Source organism: Cryptomeria japonica, chromosome 6 (assembly GCF_030272615.1).
Source record: "Cryptomeria japonica chromosome 6, Sugi_1.0, whole genome shotgun sequence".
In the NCBI taxonomy this organism is placed as follows: domain Eukaryota; kingdom Viridiplantae; phylum Streptophyta; class Pinopsida; order Cupressales; family Cupressaceae; genus Cryptomeria; species Cryptomeria japonica.
This window is the reverse complement of record NC_081410.1, coordinates 43,849,606-43,864,722: the sequence shown is the minus strand read 5'-3', so window position 1 is coordinate 43,864,722 and position 15,117 is coordinate 43,849,606. Positions and strand designations below refer to the sequence as shown.

Sequence of the window (15,117 nt, the reverse complement as noted above, 5' to 3'; positions counted from 1 at the left end):
TAAATTTTTTCAAACTGGGGATTAAAGGCATCTCTGATGTCTTCCGCTTTGGCAATTGTGTTCTTCAAATCTTCAATATAATTGGCCATAGCGTTCCCCTCTCCAATGTTAATGGTCTCCAGGATCATGACTCTGTTGTAGAGTTTTTTGTATTCATCCACAGTAGTTGAGTTGCCTTTGGATCTCCATTGGTGATACTCTTGTGAGAAGCTTGCTTTGCAAATATATTGTAATTTGTTGTTGATTTCTGAATAATATATTGAGCAACTTTTGGAGTGGGGTTTTTTCCTCGCATAAATCATTGTGTTGTGGTATGCATGCTATTTATGTTTTTTTTTTGTTAAGTTTTTATAACTATTGTAAAAGTTTGAAAGTTTTTGTATTACCCTCCTTTCAAGATTAATGTAGGAAGTTGTTATGCTACCTTGACTTTGTTACAATATGCAATCCTTATCACATAATCAAGCCAACAAATAAAAAAGATAGCTCTATGGAATGTTATAAACTCTAGTTAAACTTTGGGAACACATCAACCTAGAATTCTTATTTACTACTTATGATAAACATCAACATGATTTAGCATTTGTCATAGTGGATAGATTGTCAAAAATAGTCATCGTGATTGTGTGCAAAAAAAATGTTAAAATACTAGACATGACAAAGTTTCGATCACACACTAATATGAGATTTGTTAGTTAATTTCTTTACACTCCTTAAGAGATGTTACATTATCAGTTGAATGAGTATACAAAAAATCATCCTTACATGTAATTAAAAAACAAAAGTGATTAACTACACACTTACATATGTACAATAGTACATATCCATATTAATTAGCAAAACTAATTTAGATTACAACCAATCCTTAAAAAAAATAACACTAAATTACAATTAAAATGACATTTTTCCTTCCCCAACAACAAATTTGATTCCAAATTTGAATGCAAAACAAATCTTAAACAGTTGAATCCAAAAATGACATGCACCAATTAAAATAGTTTATAAAAATTCATAAGATCGGAGAAAGCACAAGAATAGTGAACACATACCCACCAGAAACCACATGCACACGTATCATCTGCCACCTGCTCGCCCCAGCTCGCCCCTCCACCACCTCCCCTCTCCTCTCTGTAACACATATATACCTCAAATTCCAACGTACAACCCAGATCATCTAAATAAATCTGACTACCAGAAGGACGATTTTTATCTCATTTAGAAAAAAATACTCAATAGAATCATTATTATACAGAAATTCTACCCAATCGAGGTAGCCTGTAAACAAAGTTTTCCATCACCAGGCTGAATCTTTATTGTACTCTTCGATTGATACCTAGCAATTTGGAAGCCAAAGTTCAAAACTTGTAGCCTTATACATGTACAATAGTGACAGAGAACTCATTCCTGAAACATAAGGATTTAGCTGCTATTTTCACTTGGGTTGAGACTTGAATTCTGTATTACAATGCTACAATCACAGTCTAAAACCACCAAAAGTTGACATAGAGTACAATGCACTCAAGGATATAAGGCTTCTGAATCATTTTTTCCAGGTCACAGCTTAGCCAGCATTGCTCTTGTGGATACTAGACTCCATGAGGGAGCAAGTGAATTTTTAATCTTTACCTTGTATTGCTCAGCTTCAAACTTTACACCTCTGGGTTAGCGGACTCATGATCAAGCTCAGAAATAAATATAGCCTTCACAGAGGGCACTATGTCAACTTAATATTGTTTCCAGTTCCTCTGGATAGGAAACCATATACACCAAAGCTGCTACGTTCATATTGTTTTCAGTCACTATTGTATCTTTTACATTCATTCTTTGTTCACCTGTAAAGTGGTTAGCCTAGCAGATTTAAAAGACTGGATAGAGTATCAGGTATCATCACATCTTAGAGCTGCTTTTATTTTCTTGGTAGTACATGAAATGAGATCATTGACAGTCTTCACAGATTCCATGGTCAGCTTGGCGGTGGGCAGATTGTTTACCAAAATTTGAAATGCAATAGTCAAGAGAGATCCTCCCACAGGAGGGTTGCTGTGAGGCCTGCATTCAGGTCCATCTGGAAGAATAGCGAAACCTGAAGGAAGGAGAGCTACATTGTTGGATTCCTGACCATTCATAACTTGATGAATGGCAGGGATGTCAACTGGAGTATAAACCACTATCGACCCATAACTGTCTCTGCTACTCTCTTGGAGGATTAATGTGTTGCTTTCATTGTCATTTGTTGCCTGAAAGAAATGAAGAAGAGAAATTATTTTGTATGTCCACAAAGGACCAAAGTAGATATTGGAAATGTAAGATAACCTCAATCGGACAAGCTTGAATCTTACACTAAGAAGAGAGACACTATTGCCTCGATCTTTTCCTTTGGTTATGTTGGTAATTTCTTGTATTGGGCTTCCACTGGAGAGTATATCCCACTGCATTAAGAAGATAAATTGCCATTAATGGATGCATTTCTTTTATTTTCTTCTCTGAGCTATAGTTGATCCTGTACTTAAGACTAAAATATATGCTGTCATACGAATGAAATATGGTATTATCCTTGAAAACTCTCTAAAATGTATAGAACAAAGAAAAATGATCACATTTGCAAATTAAAAATAAAATGTTTAAATTGTTCTCTTCCACCTAAGCTTGATCCACAGAGTTGTAATAACAAGGAGATCAAAAGGAACATGATCTGTATGACATTCTAATAGGCTGTTATATCCTTACTCGTAAAGCATCATGAGGACTGCAATTATTAATGCACCTGCTAATCTCACCTGCTATATATGGAGGGAATTTCATTAAATATTTACTAGAAAGAAGAGCTTAATCATCCTCTACATTCCCAAATAAATATTGCAAAGATGGTGAAATTTGAGCTAAGAACACTGTTTGAACCTTCAACTACATTTATTTTTTAAGCTGCTAGAGAAAGTTTTAAAATTTAGTATTATCCTCAGAAGGCCCTATAAAATATATTATAAAATAAAAAATGCAGAACACTGAGACTCAAAATTCTATAACATCTTGGGTAGCTTGTAAGTCACACAGTCAGTGGATCTCCTATCTCCGACAAGATGTAGGTTTGACCCTGAAATTTGCTTGGTAACATTCTTCATGTCTACTAAATAGACCTGGACACAAACCCTGGATAATTACCAGTATCAAAAGAAAATCCTATATAAATTGTTTCTTTGGAGCCCAGCTAGAATCCACAAAATTGTTTCCAGTGCTCATAAAGTGTTTGAGTACTTGTGTACTTTACAGAACCTGCAAAGCTTGCATGCTAAACAAGTAAAGAGCTTCATTAAGGATACATTAGAGCAACCAAGACACAGCACTGATAAGACAGTATGATTTTTCTTTTTCATCTGAGCTAGTGGCTCGAGACTTAGAAGCTTACCCAGACCTATATCAGGAAAAACTAACCCTATCTGTGTCAATAGTAAAACCCTTAGTGTCACCTCCATGTGTACCCAGAGAGAGGGTTTGTTCTATTCGGTTGAGATTCAGCTCATAACTAGCAATCTAATAATGCTTTCTAGCAATCTATTTATTTTTGTTTGTTAAGACGCAAGAGATAGTTTGGTACACATCTACATCTATTTGCAAAATGCAAAACATTGGGTTGTACCATTTTAGGTATTTATTTTGTTTTGCAGTGCCATGTTTTTGGATGAATGTTACTATAATCTTTTAAGTTTTTAACCTTAACTTTCATGAGTTTATTACTCATCAGAGATGGGTCGAGGTATCCTCATCTGTTCTAAGTTAGATTTACTTTCACAATCCTACTAAACTATTTTGCTCTTTTGTGGGTATTTATATAAATTTTTTCTCAAGAGCAGGAATATAACTTCAATTTCATTTTTTTTTCACATTTTCTTTTATGGTTTGGAAACCCATTGAGATATCCTGTCTAAGTTAGCTCTACTTTTTAGTCCCACTGAATTGTTTTGGTCAGTTTTGGATATTAATATGACTTCTTTTCTGAAAACTACTGCGAGAACTTCAATTTAGCAATTTTGGAATTTGAAAGAGCAATTTTTACTCTGGCTTACCTCATTTCTAAGTCTCTCATCTCTCAAGAACTCAAACAATCGATCTGGAGAAACGGGAAGCCATATAGATGTTGCCGCACTGAGAATTACACCTGTAGGCTCCCCAGGACTATCAACATTCTTCCTTGTCATTACATGGATATCATCCTCACCATTACCATTACCATTACCATGAGAAAGTTTAGTCCAAGAGTGCCTGCTAGATGCACTCACTCCACCACAGAATTTATTTGTCATCCTCTCAGCAAGTTTCATCATGCTCCTGCGGCCGCTGGGCGTTGTAACAGCTATCATTAGCAAGCGAAGAGGGAAAAAAAGCACATGTAAGGCCTCCATCACAGAAAATCCGCAACTTAGAAAAAAAAAATCATTGTAACAAAACTTTTTCTCCTCACTTTTTCTGATACTTGTAAGAACTCACCAGTAATATCTCTGGCAGGAATAGGAGTGTTCGTTGCTGCAAGGAATGCAATCCTTTCACACTGGCGCTGCAGTGTTGCAAGCCAACGTTGTGCTCCAAAGGCCATCCCACTATTTACCACTGAACGAAATATCCTGTGCACCCCAATATTATCATGTTCTGCATGCTCCACCCATATAACCTGATTACACATAAAATAAGATTGATTTAAATCCATCAGAGAAGATATTAAGTTTCAAATAAATTTGTCCATGATCTTGATTCTTAACAATTGTAAGATATAATAGAGAAGTTTTATTTAGGTGCCCAAGAGACCTTGTAAAATATATGGGACAGGGATAGACCTTACAGAAGATTTTCTACACCTTATAATGTTCACATCATTGTTAGAAGTCTGTAGCAGCTGTTTGCATCAAATCTAAATCCATATGATATATATGAACTATCCATACTGGTAGTTAAGCTACATTACTCAATAAATATGACACTATAATCATTGTCAGAATACCATAGCAGTTATTTGCATCAAATCTACATATTTAAACTGTCTGGCATTGAATGCTCATATATGCTAATCAAATCATTTTTGTAAGTACTGTAGAAGCTATTTGCATCAATCTGCATGACATTCAAATCATCAATACTCATATCTGATCAATTATCATTCAGTTTACATCACTCTTATACGCATCATAGCGGCTATTTGTATCACAGCTATTTGTATCATGTGATATATCTAGACTATCAATACTCATATCTAAACACTCATTTCTCAATACAAATATCTTATGTTTACATCATTTTTTGAAGTATGATAGTGGCATCATATATAAATCTAATGACATGTCTAAACTATCATTACTAAATTACTCATCCAAATTGTAATTACTAGCTATTTGCATAAGTACATGTCTAGACTCTAGACTATAAAAGGTAATACTCATGTCTAATGTTCATTATCTGAAGTGCTATTACTCGAGACTTAAGCTATTATTTATATCATTGATGTAACCTGTAAGCATCATCGAGCAGCTATTTGCATAAATCATATATTACATTTACATATCTAAACTATTACTAAACATATCTAAACTGTCATTATTCGACATTCATATATAATGTTTACATTATTATGGTAACTATAGAGTTATTTGCATTAAATTTACTTGGCATATCAAAACTGTTACTACTCATATCTGAACTGACATCAGTCAATGCTCCTATAAAATGTTTACATCATTGTTGTGAGCATCAAAGCAGATAGTCCCATCAAATATAAATCTAAACTGACTTATCTAAAGATATTAATACTCTTATCTAAATGGTCCTTATTCAACATCCATATGTACTTTTTACATGACTGATGTACAACCATCATTGTCGCTGTTTTAATGAAGTCTATAAATCTAAACGACCAATTTTCAATAATTGAAATGCTGTTTACAGATCATCAACAAAAGTATAATAGAAGAAATTCACATCGAATCTACATGACATTTCCAAACTATCAATGCCTATATCTGAAGTGTCATTACCCAATACTCATATTCTTCTCTCATAATTGGTGTGTCATAGAAGAAAAAGTGGAGTATCAAAGCAACAATATGCATAACATATATATCTGTATGTCATATTAAAACTATAATTACTTAATACTCATGATGAAAATTTGAGGATGCAGAAATTAGCTATGATATACCCAATAAAGTGGAGGAAACATATCAGACCTTTGAACGGCCATTTGGCATATCCCTTAGCAGGCAACCAGATGGGCGTTTCCTGCATTTGACTAAAGATGCATCTGGGTTGTTTAAAAGGCAATCAACTGAAACATCGACTACACCCCACAGGCCATCATCGTGCTGTTTGCAGAATCTGGCAAAATAAATCTCTCGTGTTGGAACAAGAGGCGACAGAACTTGCAGTTCAGCATACATCTGCAATTAGTGAAGACAAGTTCATAAGGAAATATCCTCCTAGAAAATACAAGTATCCCTAGCATACCAACCAACCATAGGACATACCAGTTGCAATGCACCATTCCTAGTGCCACCCACACCACTGGAAATCACATCAACTGTATTTGCTCTAGATATTATGCATGGGAACATCTCCATCCAACGGTTCTGAAACAAGAAAAAAACGCAGATAAGTTTCTCAATTTATCAATGCAAACTTCTAAGGTAATTCCGATCATATTTATTTTATTTTTTAAAAAAGAAAAGGATTATAGTTGCTATTTTTCAACTACATAGACACACTTCGAGAGATCCTACCCACCAATTTGGCCTAAGGGATGTTGAAAGTCTTTCCTCGTCACCAGCATTATATACTATGTTAAGCTCTATCATTTTGGTTGAGATATCTAAGTGTGATTATGGTTATCATACAAGGAAACGTTGAGAGTGAGACACATGAAATTTCACACTATTTATTTGTGAGCAGGAAAGAAAAAAGCATATAATAAAGAGAGGATTTCTAAAGTAGCATAGCCTTTTGACCCGTTAAATCTTGCCCTCTAAACAAGTGTCTGGGCATGTCACAATTATGAAACATAAAAGAAGATTTTTTAATAACTTGCTTTTTATAGGTAGATTTGATGTAATTGGGAGTTAAACTGCTGCAGTGGTATCCGTATAATACTATGATGTATTATTTAATACACTAGGTTTATTGTTTTCTATTTTTCTCATACGTTGGAGATAGCTAAACATCCAACATCAACATGTGTTAGTGTATTGTCATTAGTTTGAAGGGTGAAACATGTATAAGTTTTTAGTTCTGACATTTATTAGAGTAGGACTCTAATAGGTGTCAAATAAGTCTCAGTTTGCTGGACTGTTTAGATCCATAATAATAGGATTCTGTTATACTTCCTTGAAGCTATATATTGTAAATATCTTTTATTGAACATACACAGTCATTTACTCTTGAATAATTTTTTTTTCTGTTGTTTACATTATATCCTTAATTTTGTTTGTTTATCATGGCATCAAAGTTAGATTGGACATGACTCCATCATGGGAGTGCCCAAAAACGTTTAATCAACTTAAGAGCTGATCCTCCTAAGATATGAGTAGTGTAGGATAGATGAAGTTTGTTGTAGAAAGTAGCATAGGTGTGGCTGACTAGTTGAAGAGCTCAAGTGTGGTGAAGCTATCAATAGAGATCTACAGAGCAAAAATCGATCTGCTATCATTGAATGAGAAGGCATCAAAGAACCCTTTTTGGAACATAAACACCCTATTTAAAGGCTGTCAATTGTGGTATACTGGTTGCAAGAGAGGGACTATCTGCCTTAAAAAAAAAGCCTACTCGAAAATGCAATTGCAGCATTGGAATCAAAGAAAGTGTTCTTTTTGTAAATTAAAAATAGAAAAAGACCCTTTTTTATGATGAGAGCAGAGCAGCCATATGAAATAAGGAGAGCTGTGATTAAATTAAACGAGGAGGGTAAAGATTTATTTTGGAGTCCTTCAGATTTGTTGAGACCAAAATTTTTTAACAACCATGCATTCTATTTGGGAGAGAGTAAATAGGGAATTGTTGCTGTTAGTGCTGATTGGCTGGACTTGAAAGGTATGAAGAAGAAGAAGAAGAAGAAGAAATCATCCAAGTACTTGAATGACCGTCAGATGTATAGGGATCATCAAAGTACCTTTACAAAGGTTTTCAGAGGAAATATAGGCTTCTCAACATGCCTCCATTTAGGTGTTGGTGGAGGAGAGGTGCTTGAGGTTTCAAAAGCAGCAGTAGTGTGCTCATTTGATACTTTAACAGATGTTTAGCTCTAGGGAGGGTGTTGGAGATAACTGCACATCCAACATCCATAAGTGCTAGTGTGTTGTCATTAGTATGAAGAGTGAAACATATGATGGATTTAAGTTTTGGCAGTTTGTTAGAGTAGGACTGTAATAGGTGTCAAATAAGTCTCAGTTTTCTGGACTGTTTAGATCTATGTTACCGAGTTTGCCACTTTTGGTCCACTCTCTCAAACTTGGTTCGCATGTGGGTTTGCCCTAGGTACACCCTGTGTACGTACCCAGGCGTTTGGGTTTGCTAGGTACAAACCCAGGTACGAACCCGGGTGTATCCAAAAGCGCTGAGTGCCAAAACGTAACAAAAACAGACATTTTGACCTTTTTTTGTATGCAAAAACCCTAAAATGTCCCTAAAAGCACCCCTTCTATCGTTGGGTTTTCCTTACGGGCATTGATCAATGATGAAGTAGCATACTATTAAATGTATTTAGTGTTATAATTCTGAATATTTCTTTAAATTTTTGCATATAATATGTATATATATGTACATATATACATGTATGGATGAACCCAACCCAAGAACCCAAAGGGCAAAAATTTTTTACCCAAACCCATGAAGCGGACCCATGAGGCAGGTTTGTGTTCCCGAACCCGAGCCCGAACCCGAGCCTGAACCCAAACTGGTAACTTAGGTTTAGATCCATAATATATGAATTTATTATACTTTTTTTAAAAGCTATCCATTGTAATTATCCTTTTTTTAAAATTAACACAGAAATTACTCTTGAATAAATACTCTGCTGCATTTCTTGTCGTTTATATTCTGTTGTTAATTTTCATAGTTTTATCATAATAGATACCAATATTCTCATCAAGTGAATAACATATGAAATTAGATGGAGTACTATAAAATTTACTTACAACATTGATGAGAGTGTCAACTATGGTGGAGCTCTTCATGACAACTATGCTGGTTTCTCTGGTGGCTTCTGTTTTGTGGCCAATAGGTTTTGGTCCAATAAGCCTTGGGAATTCTCTTGAATATTCTTCATGGTCCAAAGTTTCCACTCCCGCTTCCGGGCTTCTTACCCACAGAGGTTCTGCCATTTGACCTATTTTCATTAGCTCATCCATGGCTGCTACTGCCAGCTCTGCAACTTTAGATCTTTCAATGCTCAACAGTACCATTGACCGATCCCTTATTAAATCATTGATAGAAGGAAATGAAGCTGAATGCAGTCCACCCAAATCATTTGAACCCCCTCCAAGGTCTAGAGAAGAATTGGGCATGGATGTCAGGGGAGGGCTGGATCTACCATACATCTTCCCCACAAAAGCACAAAGCCTAGCTAGCTGCCAAGAAAACCGATGATAACATATTAGTGTTTTTCAAAGCTTCCACAGTCCATTGCAAATAAAAAGAATTCTTCTGGAAAACCTGTGATAGAAACTTTTCCATTGGCATTTTGGATGACACTGTGATCCATCATCAGGACAACAATCAATATTTCATTCTAACATAACTTAGTCATAGTCCATATTTAATTCATGCAAGTAACTCTGATTTCGACCAATATTTCAACTCAATTCAAGAAAAAATACAGTAATGAGCATTTCATCAATCAATTTCAGACCTATTTTAGAATAAATAGTTTATGAGATTCCAAAATCAGATATACATATGACAAACACCTCATCTTTCAAGCGTTCATTCTCTGTGCGCAACTGTTGTTCATCAATTGCCGTGTTCTCTCCATTAACTGCAGGCCCTCCACAACCTGAGCAGGTTGGATTTCTGATTGATTCTCTGAGTGACATATTCTCAGCCCGAAGCTGTTCAATTTCATGCCGCAAGAGGGAGTTTTCATGTCGCTCTTGTGTAGCCTGAAAGAAAGAAATTACATTTAAGTTCATAAATGACTAAAATAAGTCAATGGTACAGTAAAAGTGCAACTAGCTAAGAATGGAAAGGAATACTGCTCAATGTTTCTCCATTTAGTTATAATGTCCAACTGAGAAGTAACACAATATTTCAGTATTGATGCATGCCATTGAAATTGCTGGATATAATTTAATCAACAACTGGCAAATCTCCACAGTAAAATCAAGGGACATTTTCATTCTAAATGTGGTCTCTTAGAGGAAATTGGAGATTATTAATTGTCCTTGGATAAGAGCACAAGTATTTCCTACCTTTCCATACAGTTATTGTACTTAACTTCCAAAGGGAAAAATGAACTGAAATGTAATAGAAAATCTCCAAGCAACTGATCTGTTGTTCATCTACCTTTCAACCAAATGCTATATAATACTAAATTATAACAGAGAACAAAACCATATAGCTAAATCAAATGCAATGAAGTCGAATTTTTTTCTTGGGCATGTCATTTTTGGAGTATGAAAGTTTAGCCCATTCTTTTTTCAATTTATTCCCTATTTTCTTGTGTCTTCAATTGTGGTAGACTCCTTTCATGACATTCTCTGAAATGTTAGAATTTCAGTATCATGTTTACTTTTATCTCTCTAATCAAACAAAGATCTTCATGACTTACTTTCAACTGTGTTCGACGATTCTGGAACCAGAATTTAACTTGTCGAGGAGCAAGACCCAATTTTCTGCTAAGTTGTTTCCTCTGCTTCTCATCAGGATGTGGGAATTCCTTGAAAAGTCTGTAACAAAACAAATAAAACTCCATTGAGCCAAAAAAGAGTTAAAAGACATCTACATCATAATTCAATTTTTCTCTCATGATTGGCTTACGATTCCATTTCTTGAATTTGCTGGGGAGTGTGCCTATGATATCTTTTCTTTCGAGGGTGACTGAGCTCTGCAACATCGTCTTCAGAATCATCCATGTTGTCACTGCTTTCATAAGATTGAGAATGATGACTAATACTCTCTTTGTTCTTATCTTGGCCACTTGCCTGTCCATTTGCACATGTATTCAATTGTCAATGTAGAAAAAATCAAGTCTTAAAACAGCAGTAACTTGTATATAATCAGGCCATAAGTTCAAGAAATCAGCAATTCAGATTTGTATCTAATGAACCAATTTTCCAATGAAATGGGTTTGCCTACCATGCAGTTAGGTTGTTATATTTAAAGATTTTTTATTTGATGTTTCAGCAGGGGCCATTTTCTGAATATTACTTCTGGAATCATTCTGTGATGATTGTTTATAATCCAACATTTCAGGGTAATTAATTGACTCGTCATCAAGGAAACAAGTTGTTGGGTGAGTACTGGCTCAAGAAACTCAGCTATCCAGAGATATTAGGAAAAACCAAACTGCTGTTATGGTGAGGGACTTAATTTCATTTGATTTAAAACAGCCTCTCCCACACAGATGTTCAAGCTTGCCTTACCTGAAACGGACTAACAAAGAAATTGAATCCAATTTCACTTCAAACAACATGTCTCATTTTGTAGACTGCTAATTCTATGGTTCCATAAATTGTACCATGAATATTAACAAAGTTTTCAATTGGTGGTTCTAAGCTTACCAGGCCTAGAACGGGCCACTTGAGAAATTAAATGAAATAACCTGTGCAAACATATTAACTGAATTTTCTATGGAATTTGGAAGTCCCACAGATCTTAACTCGTTCTCCTGTAAATGATAATAGATTTTTCAAGCGGAAGATTTAAACTTTGGGTGGAGTACAACATATGATTAGAACAATGAATGCAATTTAACACAAGAAACATTATGAATCAAATTGCATATGTAATTTTGCAGTCCCACGTCCCAACACCCCAAAAACTCTAAAACAAACCTGCAAATAGATAGAAAAACGCATGGAACATAGGAACTGAAAACTTACCAAAGTCAGAGACAGTCCAGATGGGGAAAATGGATTGGGGTATCTAGAATTGACCCCAGCAGCACCAGTAATATGAGTTTGTGCCATTGGAGCACAAGGCATGATGATTTTAGAGTTTCATCAAATGCATTAAATCTTCCCCTTATAATCCTCCATTCAAAAACTCCTCTATTGCCATTTCATGAACATACCCACCATTCAAAACTTCGTTACAATAACTTTAAACCATGTTCTGAATCTCCACTGTTGTCATTTCATGAACTTCGCGCCAAAGCAATAAACGCATTATACCCGTGAAGAAATCTGCAAGTTAATGCACTGTTCAGTCCTTAAATGTCTCAAAGCTTGTATTATAGTCCACTGTTTGTAACTGGGAGGAAAGAATGTTGGTTATCTTGGTTAACGATAACAGGACAGCTTTACTCAAATTGTGATAAGCTACTTATTAGCTTAATTTGATCCACCAAATTTTCTGCGCAATGAATGAGATCATGAATCATAGTACCCTGTGGCATTTAAGGGAAAAATGAAGGTCGAATCAATGCGCATAAATTGACAAGGTTTATCTCCTTTAACTCTTTGTTCTGTTTTGATTTCAGTACCTACAAAACATGTAAAGAACGACAAGGGAAAAATGAAGTTTGGACTCTTTTTTCAGTGGGGGGCCCCTCCTGCATGTAAAGCAAAGACAACTACCCGCAGCAGAATGACAGGTAGAAGATTTTGAGGTGTTTGACTTTTGGATTTGAAGGGCAGTTTTGATGTTTATATGCATTTAATGTGGGTCTATCAGGACTGGTAGTTGTATGAAGAAGAGCAGTTATGACGTATCAATCCATGTAGTTTGATGAAGTGTATTGTCTGTTAATGGTTTGATGAATACAGCCAGGTGTTATTTTTATAATCACCATTGTTAGGTTAAGATGGGTAACTGTTATAAGAAACAAAATAGTAAAGATATTAGTTTTCCACAATCTATAATAGTTCTTTCTATAGCACAATCTAATCCTGAAGCTATAGAAAGAAACAAAATACTTTTAAGGAATAGTTCATGGAAACTGTTATCTAGCTAACTAAAATGGCTATCCAGTTATATATGAGAACATTTAATATTTTAAAAACTCTCCTTGGTAAAAATTAAGTAATTCATATAAAAGAGAACACGTCGTTTTTGAAAACTCTCTTTTATATGAATGTTTTCGGGGACACATCTAATTTGACTCCAAAACTGTGCTATTGTACGATTGATAACTTTGATAACTTTTGTATTACTCGGACACAAAAACTGCAGAATAGGAACACATAATGACTGTGGGGCTCAGCAGAAACACTACACCCGCTGTCCCCTACTATAATATAACAAAAAAATTATCGATATACGACAGTACATTTTTGGAACGAGATAACTACAGCCATGTTTTCCTTCATATGAAATACGTTTTCACTTACAGAATTCATAATGTCTTTATCATCATCTCCCTCCATTTTACAGTTTTTAATAGCTCCCCAAAGATGTTGCAGTTAAAATGGTACTTTCCATTGACACAAGTTTTAGGTAGGTGACAAGTAATCATCTTCATGACATAAACATTCAACTACCAACGAACTTGATTACTCTGATTTAATTTGGATAAATTGCTTTGAAGTTGCATTTATTTTGGTTGTTGTACACACACATTATTTCAATACTAGTTTTAAAACTATTAAGTCCACCACGTGCAAATGAATTTCAGTTTTGACTGCACTTCAATATCTTATTGTGTATTGGGGGCAACTAGCTTAACAGAGGAGTTTCTAATTCTATCAGTAAAGGAAAGAACTTATCTTGCAAGTTTGTTTTATGTTGACTTGAATACAGAAAGTTGAGGAAGCTTTGAGTAACTTTTAAGAACAAATTTTTAAAAATGTCTTCTTTTTTCTTTTTTTAAAATTAAAGTGTTTTAAGTCATTCAAGAAAAGTTAATAATTTGTCTCGTAGTTTTGAAATTGCAATTTTAATTAAATCAAAATAATTTGTATTTAGATAAGTTTGAACATTGGATAAAAGTTAAAATGTTGGAAAGTATATATTTTAATGTTTTTTATTCATTTTGATTTGTTTGTTTATATGTAATAAATAGTATATTTTATGTAAAAGTTAATTAATAGAAGCCATGCTTGAACCTAACTCTACATATTCTAAGATTTCAAATTCAATTTGTACTTTCCATTCTCTTATTTGGTTCAACTCTTTAAGTGTAGATTTGAACTTATTTTAGATCTATAGTGAGATATTTGAAGTACATCCACGTAGTTGTTTTTTTTATTATGGGTATGTCATATTAGAGGATATTAATAAGGATTGGGGTTATCTAGTGCATTGAAAAAGATGAAATGAATTATAAGGCTATGTATTTATGACATCCAAGCTTAAAAAAATTAAACTCAAGAACTGTAAATAATACTCTCTACAAGATTTGTTATTTTTCAAGGTATATAGAATTTTATTAGTGCCATCATGGTCCATATGTTGGTATCATAATACTCTCTTCTAAGAATACAAAGTTTCTTGTTTGAGATATGGCCATGCTTAAGTACCTAAAATGTACAACCATTATTTCTCTAGACTTGATTGATCACTTTGTTGTAGGTTTTAATGAGTGAGGTGTAGATTGTATAGATTTGTTCACCACATGTACTAAAGAACTATTGTACTAATATGTAAGCACAAGTATCAATTTGAAGGAGAGTACCAACTTGAACCCCCCTTCATAAGCATCATAGCTCCTTTATCTATCTTATAAACTCCATTAGTGAAGATTGTCTATACACCTAAACCATTCATTTTACTTACAGATAACAAGTTCTATGCCAAACTAGGGTTTTTAAACTCCAATAATCTATTTGATCCTTTAAAATAATTAAATATTGACTCTTAACATAACCAAACATGTTGAGATATGAGTTTTTATTTAGGCATACATTCCCACCATCATATTTCTCACAATTTAAAAACCACTACTAATGAGGAGTCATGGGGAAATAAGCTCTAGATTTTATCATCCATTCA

The 15,117-nt window shown here is 34.4% G+C and overlaps 1 protein-coding gene across 1 annotated transcript; it reads right to left on the bottom strand.

The window, feature by feature from the left end:
* Nucleotides 1–1,185: 1,185 nt before the first annotated feature.
* LOC131072147 (homeobox-leucine zipper protein HDG1) lies at nucleotides 1,186–12,650 on the bottom strand. Its single transcript, XM_058008225.2, has 11 exons — nucleotides 12,069–12,650; nucleotides 11,005–11,168; nucleotides 10,796–10,913; nucleotides 9,936–10,127; nucleotides 9,165–9,596; nucleotides 6,507–6,608; nucleotides 6,210–6,419; nucleotides 4,483–4,663; nucleotides 4,062–4,348; nucleotides 2,340–2,429; nucleotides 1,186–2,237 (listed from the first exon to the last, which is right to left on the bottom strand). The coding sequence occupies exons 1-11, from the start codon at nucleotides 12,168–12,170 to the stop codon at nucleotides 1,878–1,880; spliced, it is 2,238 nt and encodes a 745-aa protein (XP_057864208.1). The 5' UTR covers nucleotides 12,171–12,650; the 3' UTR covers nucleotides 1,186–1,877.
* Between the last annotated feature and the right edge of the window lie 2,467 nt (nucleotides 12,651–15,117).